General features: G+C 36.8%; 1 protein-coding gene across 7 annotated transcripts in view; it reads right to left on the bottom strand.

Moving 5' to 3' along the window:
- Positions 1 to 13,205, bottom strand: part of LOC145994656 (uncharacterized) — a 314,233-nt gene that overhangs the window by 13,061 nt on the left and 287,967 nt on the right. For all 7 annotated transcript variants that reach the window (XM_083130764.1, XM_083130767.1, XM_083130768.1 and 4 more), the window contains 5 exons: positions 12,500 to 12,664; positions 12,034 to 12,216; positions 7,770 to 7,982; positions 6,984 to 7,103; positions 5,107 to 5,247 (listed from right to left, as the gene is read on the bottom strand). In XM_083130764.1, the coding sequence (XP_082986890.1) occupies positions 5,107 to 5,247; positions 6,984 to 7,103; positions 7,770 to 7,982; positions 12,034 to 12,216; positions 12,500 to 12,664 (822 nt within the window). The remainder of the gene's footprint in view (positions 1 to 5,106; positions 5,248 to 6,983; positions 7,104 to 7,769; positions 7,983 to 12,033; positions 12,217 to 12,499; positions 12,665 to 13,205) is intronic.

The following is a 13,205-nucleotide window of genomic DNA, read 5'->3' as shown; positions in this document are numbered from 1 at the left end:
ACTCCAGAGATAATTATAGATGTTGTGAAAAAGCTGAAACCATCAGATAGTGTAGATATCTATGATTTATCCAGTAATCTCTTTGAAAAAAATCATAGATTCTATAATTCTTCCACTGACCTTTTGTATAAATATATGTCTTAGGGAAGGAACATTTCCAAATGTATTGAAATTATCAAGGGTTGTACCAATTTATAAAAAAGGTGAGAAAAATTGTTTAGCCAGCTACCGTCCCATCTCACTGATTCCAGTGTTTTCAAAAGTTTTAGAATCAATTATGCATTCTCAATTATGCAATTACTTGGACCACAATAACTTAATTTGCAAATCACAGTTTGGTTTCAGGAAGGGTAAGTCAACAACTGATGCCATGGACTCACTAGTCAAAAATGTACTCAAGGCTTTTGAAACTAAGGACTTTGCTCAGGCCTCTTTCTGTGACCTGAGCAGGGCTTTTGATTGTGTAGAACACACTTCACTTTTAATAAAGATTAAATACTATGGCATTGGTGGTACAGATCTTAAACTATTTCATTCATACCTTCAGAACCGTAAACAAATTGTCTGCATAGGAATGGAGAGGTCAAATGTAGCCGAGGTCAAATGCGGTGTACCTCAAGGTTCGGTTCTTGGGCCTTTATTGTTTGCTCTCATGATGAATGATTTACCATTTTGCGTCACTGCTCACACAATACTATATGCAGATGATACTACCTTCTTTAATGCCAGCTCTGACCTTAACACTCTTAAAGGCATAACTGATAATACCCTGTATCAATCTTCTTTATGGTTCAGAGCTAATGGTTTTTTGCTGAATGAAAGTAAAACTCAGCATATGTTTTTCAGTCTTAGAGGCATCCCGATCGACAATAGCTCAGACAATGTGAAATTTCTAGGTATTGTCATTGATAATAAATTATCATGGGAACCACATATTAAATACGTAACTGCCAAGCTATCCAGGGTTATATATTTGTTAAGGAATCTAAACAGTCATGTACCTGAAGATTACGTAAGATCAGCTTACTTCGCTTTCTTTCAAAGCATTATTTCATATGGAATTTTACTTTGGGGAAACTGCAGTTATGTACAAGAAATTTTAATACTGCAGAAAAAAGCCGTGAGAATAATTACCAACTCACACAAATTAGTTCATTGTAAGCCACTGTTCATTAAGTTAAAATTTATGACTGTGATAAATCTATATATCTACACTGTGCTGTTGTATGTAAAGAAAAATTTGCCACAGCTACAAAGTAGACAAGATGTACATTCCTACACTACAAGAAACAGCAGGCGTATAAATATACCCTATCACAGACTCTCAAAATCCCTGAATAGTTATGAAGCTCTAGGATTAAGACTATTTAATAAGCTACCTCTTGATGTGACAAATATGCCTATGAATGTATTTAAACATAAACTGTATGCCTGGTTAGTTGCTACACCATTGTACTCAACTCAAGAATTTCTTGAAATTAAAAATATTGTATTTTAGTGCAACTTAACATAAAATGGGTTATAATTTTATATTATTTTATAATATATTTCACATGTATTATGTTCTTGACGTTGTCTATTGCTGTACAAGCTTAATGACAATAAAATATTATTATTATTATTATTATTATTATACATTTATGCTAATAGTTTATAAATCTACAGAATATGAAAAACCATCCAATAAAAAAAATACAAATATATATATACAGTCAACTCTCGATTCTACGACCCCGGGTATAACGACCCTCTCGAAGTAACGACCCTTTTCCCGGGAACCGTGAAAAATTTAGAAAAAATTAGAAAATTTTGGAAAAAAAAAAGTTGAAAAATTTAAGGAAATCGGACGAAAAATGCGTTGTTTTTTCCTCCACTCATTCCCTTTACGAGCGCTCTACCGCTCACAGTTAGGTCTGAACTAAAAATAGACACCACCACACCATGCTTGAGTGATATCCAATAGCACTTGACTTCTGCCCTCCCCTCCCTCAAGTGCACCAATGTTACCCCGCACCCGACTGCCGCTACCCAACGCGCCAGGCTTGTTTTGCCACGCTTGCTCTTGGATACGCGAGAAGAGAAGATCGAATGTGCTTGGATGTTATTTTAAATCGACTTGACTTGTCCTAAGAGCTGCTGAAAACTCGCGGGGGAGGGTGGGAGCAGCCCGAAATGACTGCTGGACTTGCAGTCTTTGCCAATGTGTATGGCAGGTCAAGCTCTTTCATCGATAAATACACCACCTTGAGAGATAAGATCGCAGGAATGTACGAAAATACAGATGCGTGGCGCCTGGAAGTCTGGCCCATCTGTCCAGCTCTGACCTAGAGTTCAGCAGGTTCCCGTGAGTGAGCAACTTTCGGCCTAGTAGCCGACAACTTCCGGTAACCACTTTCATTCAAAACGTGTTCTTTGTTCCCTGCAACACTTCATAAAAAAGCGAAACTGTTAGAGATAATCAAAACCACATAGGTGAACTAAAGATCGTCAACCCGCTTAATGCGTTGTCATCCAGGTTTGCACAAACGTTTACTTCGATCTTATGTGCATCATAACTCCCGTTTCCCACTTCATACGTTTTCCTAATTGTGTCGATGTCGTAATATCTGCCAAAAAAGTGTTCCGTTAAACGACTGACTTCTCCCTCTTTTCCTGTCAGCAAACGTAGGGGGGGGGGGGGGTGCAGATTGTTTCAGCCAGGATTTTGTTGCTGATGCGGGCTGATTACAGGCGAGGGTGGAAAAGGAACCACCCCTCTTCCTTTCCTTTGACGTCTAAAATGGGGCAACCAGTTCTGGTTATATTCTTGAAAACGAACAAAAACCATAGAACAAGTAAAAAAAAAGTAGGTAGTGTCTGCTGCCACGTTCTTTTTCTGCTGGAACCTCAAAAGAGATGCGCGTGGCAGCAAACTCGGTCTTTGTTTTATCGTGATTTCATCATGCTATGTATGCAATTATGTCTGTAACACATACTGTGAAATTGTAGCGATTACTTTCACATAAATGTTTTAAGATTAGGTCCCTTAGCATTCTTCTAATAATAAACCTAAATGCTCTCGTAGTTAGGTTAGGTTCCGTTAGCATTTAAATAATATCGCTAAATGCCTTGTAAAGAAAAAGGTTTTAAATTACCTGTACATTCATTCCCACTAATCATAAAATTGCATTTTTCTCGTCTTCATCTGTTTTTAAGATTTGTAACATACTCTTAGCAGACGAATTACGTGGCAGGAGCAAATTTGACGCTTATTCTTACTGCTGACACGTGCGTGGCAGCAGACTCTGCCAAAAAAGTAACCCTCTACCCTTTTCCCAGCTCATTCTCCGCCACTGGTGTGCACGGCAATGTTGATAATTGCAGATTTCAGTTTTTTTTATTTATGTATTTATTTATTATTATTATTTTTTAATGCTGTTGTCTGCATAGGAAATATTGCCCGTATCATTGTCTGTTGCATGGTAAAATGTAAAGCAAGGGTCATTTCTTTCTTCTTTACACTGCTGTTAAAAGTTCCGTTTTTGACAGTTGCGTTATCTTTAAAATGCTGGGACTTTTCTCTTCCGCCACCTGTTGCTCGAACTTCCAGCCCGTCTCCTTGTTTTTACGCTGCACCTGGCGCCAGTGTTTTGTCTAGCGTCTTCAAAGCTCTTGCTTGCCGATAACAGCGATGACTCATCCAGCGTGAAGGAAAAAGTTATTGTTTTGAATCTCGCAAAGCTGTTTTGATTTGAGGATAACGAAATTCGATCTCCAGAAAGAAAAACAAGAGTTAAAATAACTTCATGTTCTGCGCCTTCTGATAAGCAAATCTGTAAATTTAATTTGCATCAGCTTTTCTTCAGAACCATTCATGTGGAGGAAAAAAAAGTGTGTTCAATGTAGGAATGGTCGCTGAGACTGATTAAAAAAAAGGACATTATTCAAGGGGAAAACGTTTGGAAGGGTGGGTGTTTGACATCGAGAATACTCCTAAATCCAACATTAAATCGACGTGTGAGTAAATAACGATCTACCATTTTGATATGTGAAAATACGCAGTTTCATAAAGCTTGTTTTCAGTTCATTTTATGCTGATGGGCTAATCGGGACTAAATATACAGTGTAAAGTGAAATTTAATTCCAAACCCGAATGATTATCGACTGCCACGCTGTTTAATGACGTGTCATAGAATACGCATTGGGTGAAAACAGATCGCAAGTTGCGCGTTTCCTTTTTCACGCTGGATTACAATGCAAGTCAAGGAAGGAGTTTGGACTGCTCCCTTGAATGGGGAAGGAGGGTGAATGAAGTTGGTTGAAGCAAAGAAAAGTGACTTTTTTTACGATGTATTTTACACAGCCGAACCAGAACGAAAATTACAGCCCTGTATTTTTTTTTTTTTTTTTTTTTTTGTCTGGTACCTAGAGAGGTTGTGTTGTTTCTCTGGAGAGATCTAATCTTACCAGTTAATCTTGTAACAGACAATGCTCCAGTAAACAACCCGTATAAAATCCAACATTCATTCTGCCCGATTATCTCAAGACTTTTGCTGGCACCAGTCTGACTGGTGTCAAAATTCTTCGAGTTTCGCTTGCAATAAGCGAGAGATTGTTTTCCTTTCCATTGCCTGGAAAAGCAATGACCGTGCACAATTGAAATAAAGTAACATTATTTTAAATTCTCTTCTGTGAAAACTTTTTCATGTTGTATTTTCCTTCTCACATCACGCATCCTGTGCATAACAGGTTGTATAACTACCAGGATAAATGGTGTTACCATCTCCTAGGCATCTTTGTGTCCGTTTGAGCTCCCTTTAAGCTGCAAATTGGTGCAAATTCCAATAACGACCCCTTCGAAATAACGACCCTTTTCCCGGGAACTGTGAAAGGTCGTTGAATCGAGAGTTGACTGTAATGGAAAAAAAAACATTCGAAAATAATATAGACCATTTGGCAACTAGCACGTGGGAGTGAGGCAAAGAGGTAAGTAGGCATGGTATGCCAGAGATCAAAGTTGCTATTAATGTCATTGTCAATGTCATTCCCAACTGCTATTTAAATTTTAATGCATCACATTATGCTTCAAATAAATAACTAAACTCTATTATGTAACTGATTACTTACTTCTCCCACAGATGTTGCTAAAAGATTGACAATCTTTTCATGAGGCACAGCCACTACACTTTGATTGTTAATCTCTATGATTCTGTGACCAACCCTGACACCACCTCTCTCGGCAATACCACCTCGAAGAAGACTACATATCTGTAAATAGAATACATTGGATATAACTTTACATCAAAGAGGGGAAAAAATAACCCAACAGAAACTGTTAACAAATAATACAGTTTTTAATCTCACTTTTCAATTCAATGTTTCAACCAGAAATCAAATGTACATAGCCCTACAGTTGAGACCATTCAAATGCTACAGTTTATGAAGGGTGTCATTTCATGACCTGGATCTATAGTATTTTAGTGTCCAATCTACCATGGAAGGTTGATTGCACTTGGAATGCCCTCAGAATGTACATACATATGTAAGAGTGCCACCACAGTTGGGACATGATAACTTGTTTAGGATGACCAGAATTGCTGTTGACTGATGAAAAAAGAGTGGAAGTTAAGTTCAACAAAATGGACAATGAGGCACAGTTCAGGGTAGTTGTGGCATTGAGCAAGGTGGTGGTTGCAAGAGAACTGTGGCTTGGACAGGTAATAACTTCATCCCCAATTTCCTTATGGGATACCTCAAGAACATGCTCCTATGTACGAATGTTTAGCATGTTTTATCTGTTCTGTACAAAATTATGTAGAATCAGAATTCAAAGGATGGGGAAGGGGATGGAGATTTGTCAAACTTACTACAAAGAAAGCAATTAGAGGAACATGCCCATTTTAACATGTTTGTACATTGTATATTTATGACCTCTTTTGGCTTTTAACTATATTCATCACATAATAAATATAAATTGTGTATGTCTGTTAATATTTCATGTGGGCGTTATTTTGATACATTCATCTGAAAAAACCATGGTCTTTTAGAAACCTTTACAAATTATTGTAAAATTTATACAGGACTGAAATACTGTTTGGGTTGCTCATATCGAAGCAGCCATATCATAATTTCCTTGTGTAAAAATTAGGTGTAAATTTTTTCTTGTACGTATGTATTGCATGCATTGTAGAAGTATTCCTCATGTAGCTTAAGGCTGTTGCAAGCATTTACATTTATTATATGTGGGGCATCCTGAATGTCAATTTTGAAAATTAAGTTTTATATTGTGTTCCAGCCGTGACATCAAAAAACAATTAATTTCTCCTTTAACTGCTACATTTTCCCCTCAACTCCACTAGAATATTCAAAGGTCAATTACCTTCTCTCTTTACATTAAATAATTTATTTTTCATCACTTGACAATTTACAGAAATTAAAATAAGTTTCTTAAGTAAAGAGGCAGTGTTTCGTCTGTTCCATCCGTGACACAAAATTGTTCGCTTATAGCTATAAATCTTGGAGATTATTTTAATGGTAGTCATGTTTAATCAACAGTGTTAAATTTCATATTCCATTGTACAGAAACTGTAAGGAAAATGTTGCTTAACTATCAGTAGAATAGTTACTTGCACATAAAAATATGTAGTCTGCATGTCCCACCCATGATAATGGAATGCCCCAAGTGAATGTTAAAAATATTATTTTTCTAGCAATTATAGAACTAAAGCACAATTTTAAATTTATTAAAATACAATAAAATAGCTCCTGAATTATTAGTATTCTTGCCTTTGGTGCAAGTAGTCCTGAGCTTGATCACAGCTATGAACAATAAAATTTCGAGCTACTTGAAGAAAAGCAGTTTTGGGATCAGTGATGGAAGTCAACACACTTATACTGTATAGTATTAGGTCTACAGAACTTAGGCTACTTAACTTAAATAAACACTCTTTTATTGTTACAAGGAAACTATTAAATTCTCATGGCTTGTTACTTGGGATACATACCACACCATTTTGAACACTAAATCCAAGCTGATATTTTGTATCAGGCCTTTTAATCTTCACTTCTACTACTGGCGCACATGGAACTACTGTCAACTTCACCACAGTCTGATTTTTCGTGTTCTGTAACAGAAAAACAATTGAGGCACTACTTTCACTTTGTAGAATTTAGCACTAAATATTAGAAAATTCATCATTTTCAGGAAACATTGAGTCGGTTATTAATTTGTAACTCGATCCACCCATTCATAATTTTATTACTCTCATGGCTGATAAATCTGTCACGTGAAAAACACTTGTTTGTTTATTCATCACTACGTACTAATCTGACTTTTCATGATTGCCTGAAGGCTTCAACAGGCATAGCAATTCTTCCACTCTATGAAATAACATATATAGTAGATTTATATCAACAGGAGGTTCAGAGCATATCTTATGCCAGGTACCAATAAATAGCGAAGTATTCTTTTTGCCACAAATAGGCATCGTTACCCCAACTCTCTTCTTGCTGAAACCACAGTGTGTGTCATGACAGTCAAAAGTGGTCGGTCGGTACATACTACACCCGAAGATTTATGGTTTGGTTTTTCCTCCGAAGGGTGAAATGGAGGATGTTTAAAGGAGTTGAGAAGAGTACTGATAACTCACCTTTGGTGGATCTGTTGTAATAGCAATCAGATAACACATTAATATGTAATACAACAGATGTACCAATGGCACTAATGGTTATGTTTTTACAACTGTAGCTTTTGCAAAAAGTATATTCTATAGTATTAACCTAAGCCTCACCTTGATATAATTTTGACATGTCGACAGAGGTAAGCCTACTAGACTGACTCCATTGATGGCTATTATTTGGTCTCCAATGTTCAGCTGGCCGCAACGAGCAGCAGCTCCTGCTGGAGCGAGGTTGGCGATAACCACTGTCGGAAGCATGCTTCCCCAGCCAGATTCAACAATCACCACCCCCAAAATTTCTCCCTTGGCTTTTGGCACTACAACCTGGAGAGATAAATGCACAAACTTGTCAGAGAATGATTCTTAACATTGCTTCATATCTGTTTTTACCCTTGTGCTATATCTTACATGTTACAGTGGAACCCTGGTTTTACATTTGCAGATTTTAGATTTTCCAGCTGTATACATTCAATCTTGATGGTTCCAACATTAAAAAATTTAAGAAAATTTTCCTCGATTTTGCATTTTCCTGCATTTTAAGTTTTTGGTTGGTTCCCTAAAAAACATAACATCGAGGTTCCACTGCAACATATACACTTACATCGATTAAGTTTTTAAGATGGTTTTCATATCCCTTCAGGGCAACTGTGGTGAAAAGAATGAATGACACATTCAGGAAATGGATGGAAAAATAAACACTGGCATTCAAACCAGGAAGCTCTATCTACCACTACACCATGAAGACAGGCACGCACAGTGCACACACAAACAAACAAAAGATTCACCCTGTATGTTTTGTGATCTAGTGTTACACACTCGAAAATCTGAAGTCCTGTATATTATGTATTTATATTAATAAAGAGTACTTTCATGTTGCTATCTTCCATTCCCAATATCATAGTTAATCAGCTGCAAAAAATATGCAGCAATCAAATTTAAACAAGATTATGCAAATTTGCATTACATCCAAAATATATTGCTGAACATTCATGCAAAATTTGATTCAATACATCTTACGAAGCTTTTGAATTAATTTTATTGATTGAGGCTTATTGGGACATGCCTTTTCATTTTAATAGTAATACAAAACCGCTGAAATTAATACAGGAAAATATCACTAACTACTAAAACCATACAGACTCTTTTTCCTGTGAAATCAATCTACACATGCAAGAAACAGGCAAGTACAGGGAGGTTATTTCAGTCGTTCACCGCCAGAGTGACGGCCGTTCGGCGGGCTCTTCATGCAACAGGTCCCGGCAAATTGCGTTCAGGAAGTCCGTAACAGAAACCGCTTGTTTTGTAATGTTTCCACTTTTCACAATTACAGTTACAATTACAATTGAAATAAGCACGTAACTTGTCGCAAGGATTGCAGGAAAAGGTGCCCTCGCAATTACAAATATTTCTGGCACCTTATTTCTGACATCTAATCTTAGATTAGTCATCGCTACTTTATTCTCAGTTGTCGCGACAGCGCCTGCAGCTTATCGGGGGTTGGGTGAGTTGTCAGCCGCGAGAGGGCGCTTCATACTGCACGTGTCGGCAGTGATGCCAACCGTAGGGACATGTCCCTACGCATAGGGACTTTTCACTAAATTTCGCCCGCGTAGGAACGTAGGGACAGATTTTGCCAAATGAGGGAAAACGTAGGTCCTTTTTTGAATCTTGGTAAATTACATTTTATGAATTAGTTTATCTGGATACTTTAGCGAGGAGGAGAAAAAAGAACTAACTAACAAATCTCCATCAGAATTTTGGAACATGTTATCGGTTACCAAAAACTTTCAAGGCAAGTTCCTTTTTGAAAACATTTCCACTCTCGCGAAAATAGTGCTAACATTGCCGCATTCTAACGCGGAAACGGAAAGAATATTTTCAATGTTAAGTGATACAAAAACAAAAAAGGGAAATAAAATGGGACCAAAATTGTTAAAGAATGCAGGAAATACAGCATCACCAACCAACATCCATCTCTTCACAGCAGCAGCATGTATGACTTCAAATAACATAATCAACAGTAAACGACTCAACGTTATTCATTAGGGGTGTGCTGGATTCTTTACTTTAAAAAGTCGTTAATTCTCGACGTTTTCTGCCTTGTAAGTTTCTGGAACTTATCGAAAGTTGTAAGTTTTTATTCTAGAAATGCAAAAACAATCACTTAAAGTGAAAATGACTTGTAAAATTCGAGATTTCCAGTGCTTCGGGAAATTTCGAACATTTCCCGTCCAGAAAATTTTCCGACTTGGTCGGGAAATTGCAAATTTTTCAGTCCCGAATGTCGGGATTTAAAAAAATTACCGTCCCGATCCCGTCCCGACCCAAAAAATTCTGTCCAGCACACCCCTATTATTCATTAAGGCAAGAATTTACAATACCGGACCCTTCTGTAATTTCTATGCTACGTCTTATACTCACGAAATAATTATTCGTGATTATTTATCTCAAGTTAACATGTTGGGGTGAGGGGGAAAAAATGTTCATTAACGTGCAGAAGTTGTAAAATAAGCTTTTCAATTCTCGCAATGATTCTCCGTATACAAGTATGGTAGCCATATTTGTTGATATGAACAAATTAAAATTAGTTACGCTGTCTACAGCGTTGCCACACTGTTGATTTCATACTTGGAGAGCATGGATCGTGTAAGAATGGCGGAAGAGAACAGTAAAAAAGTTGTTAATGTTGTACAGATTGTTAGGTGGAGTGTGCAGGAGGATGGCTGTGGGCTAATTAATAAACTTATGGATTTCAGTATATTGCCCAAAGAACGTGCTTACATGTGACAGCGACAATCACGATGTAGAAGAACTGATTTGATTACAGGTAAATTTGGCAACAGTACATCAATCATAAAATTGCAGGATACGAAAATAGCGTCTTCGATGATGAACGTTTCCTGTTAAAGTGCTACGAAAATAATATTTTTTATCGGTTCGTAATCACAATTACCGCAAAACCATTCAGGAATAGCCCCACTGACCATTCTCGGTAAGTTTAGGTTAAGTTAGGTTAGGCAAACATAGTTAAAATTTGGGCTCGAAAAAAACATGCACGGGTAGCCCAACAAACCATTGACGGATAGCCCCACGAACCATTCAGGTACGGTTAGGTTAGGTTAGGATAGGCAAACATAGTTAAAATTTGGGGTCGTAGTAATATCAGGAATGTATATTTCGTTTTTTAAGTATTGGAAACACAAAATCTTCCGGTAAATAATAAGCAATCGTGCCGATCGCGGACCACTCAATTTCACTTATTTTGCAATTTCTACACGTGACCCCCCAAATCTTAACTTGAAATTCGTGATTAGGAGGCCTCAATTAGTGAGTATGCAAAATATTACAAAAATTGGGGAGGGGTCATGTATTGTAAATTCGCTCCTTCATTAATTGTGGAAGCACCGAGCAGAAAGATTTGGTAAGTAAATGTGTATATTTTCTCTTCTGTTTTGCATGCTAATGAGGTGTTGTTTTTTTAGTTACTTTACTTGGCGTAGGGACATTTGGTCAGTTGTAGGGACATTTTGACTACGTCTGTAGGGACATTGCTGAAAAATGGTTAGCAACACTGTCGGCTACCAGACGTCAGTGTTCGTTCATGTTCAATTCTGTTTGCGTTCAACAGTACGCGTGTTGCTTATACTGTGTTATTGTAATGTGCTACTCATGGCCAGTGCTTTATTGTGTGTTAATTGTTATTCATTCATTACTTATGTCGTTAAACAAATATAGTCTTGAACAGAGAGTTTTTATGTACGATAATTACGTGAAAACGAATTCTTGCAGAAAAGTGGTCAGGCAATTACGAGAGATAGGATCTCTTGAACCTAAGAAACGTGTTGTATTGCTGTTAAAGGAGGTCATTTTCAACATCTCTTATAACACAGGAGGTTAGTGATCATCATTATTATTACTTTTAAATATCATTTTACGCTTTCGGTTTGCTTTATGCGCCGGGATGCTGTCTTCCATTTCTGTCAACTGAGGATAACGTAGCGATGTCTAATCTAAGATTAGATGTCAGAAATAAGGTGCCAAAATATTTGTATTTGGGAGGACACCTTTTCCAGCATCCTTGCGACAAGGTACGTGCTTATTTCAATTGTAATTGTAACTGTAATTGTGAAAAGTGGAAACATTACAAAACAAGCGGTTTCTGTTACGGACTTCCTGAACGCAATTTGCCGGGACCTGTTGCATGAAGAGCCCGCCGAACGGCCGTCACTCTGGCGGTGAACGACTGAAATAACCTCCCTGTAGATCTTGCTAACAAATAAAGTGTGCTATGAGAGATGTTACAGGTTATTTACAATACAAAAGAAGTTATTGAAAATGAAAATACACTACTTCAACAGACCATTAATGTACAAACCTCCTTTTGCATCTCTTTCTTTGCAAACATTTGCAGTTCGTCACCAAAAATTTCCTGAGAGTTTAGAACTTCTTGGTAATCCATTTCTTTAACAAAACTATGATCTTCTATTCCATTAGCTTTCAAAAATTCCATGTATGCTACCTGGAATGCCTGTCCTATAGACTGTGCTATGAACTGAGCCTGTAATGAATAAATAAAATTAAAATTTTCATATTTTGAAAGACCTGTTGGCAACAAAATAATATATTTAAAAAACGTTCTGGCATAACAGCAAGTTTCAAAAAAAAAAAAAAAAAAAAAGACAGGAATGGTGTCAATAATTCAGCAGAAATTGATATAAGAGAGGCATGCAATGCATTTTTTTCTTCTTCTTATGAGATGTACTATAACACATATCTTTAAAGCCAAAATTTAGTTAAGGTAATACTTTCCACTGTAAACTCACATGATGCAAGAAACCTACCTCTTCACTCTCAAACACGTGGCATATCATCTTGGGTGTTCTATTTATTTTAGGTGCTTCCTCAACATCTTGTGGAACGTATCTCCGCCTTGCCATCAGCACCACCAAATCTCCGATGTCGGCAATGTATGATATGGTACGTAATGCATGGTCCATCATTATTTCCTACAGAGTTTAAGAGACAAATACATTTAGAAGCTAACATTTGATTGGCGACTGTATGGAATTCAGCATACCAAATTGCACATATTTCAATACATTTTTCTTTAGGTGTACATTTAATTCTAAAATATATTTTTAAAAAATTCTTTCTGTTACATCTTTTCTAGCTTGTTTATTGTATTATAACACAAGTATGTTGCCTTGACTACTTTCATTTTCCCTTACAACTGTAACACTGAACAAAGTTTTGCATACAATCCTATTTTCTTTCATATTTTTTTCATTGCTTTTCTACCACTTTTGGTTAATCACCATGGTACAGATGAATGATAACTAGATGAAATTAATTAAGGAACACACAACAAGGAGTGTTCATGTCCAGGCTGGGACTGAAACCTGGAGAATTACATTGATAATAATAATAATAATAATAATAATAATATCGTCTTTATTGAGAGGGCGTGTTTCGGCCTCGCGGGCCGTTCTTACAACAAACCCTTTAAAGAAAACATATTACAATTGACACTTTCAACTTCCTGAAAAT

This window comes from Lepisma saccharinum, chromosome 11 (genome assembly GCF_977018435.1).
Source record: "Lepisma saccharinum chromosome 11, izLepSacc3.1, whole genome shotgun sequence".
NCBI classification, from domain to species: domain Eukaryota; kingdom Metazoa; phylum Arthropoda; class Insecta; order Zygentoma; family Lepismatidae; genus Lepisma; species Lepisma saccharinum.
This window is presented reverse-complemented; position numbering and strand designations above follow the sequence as displayed.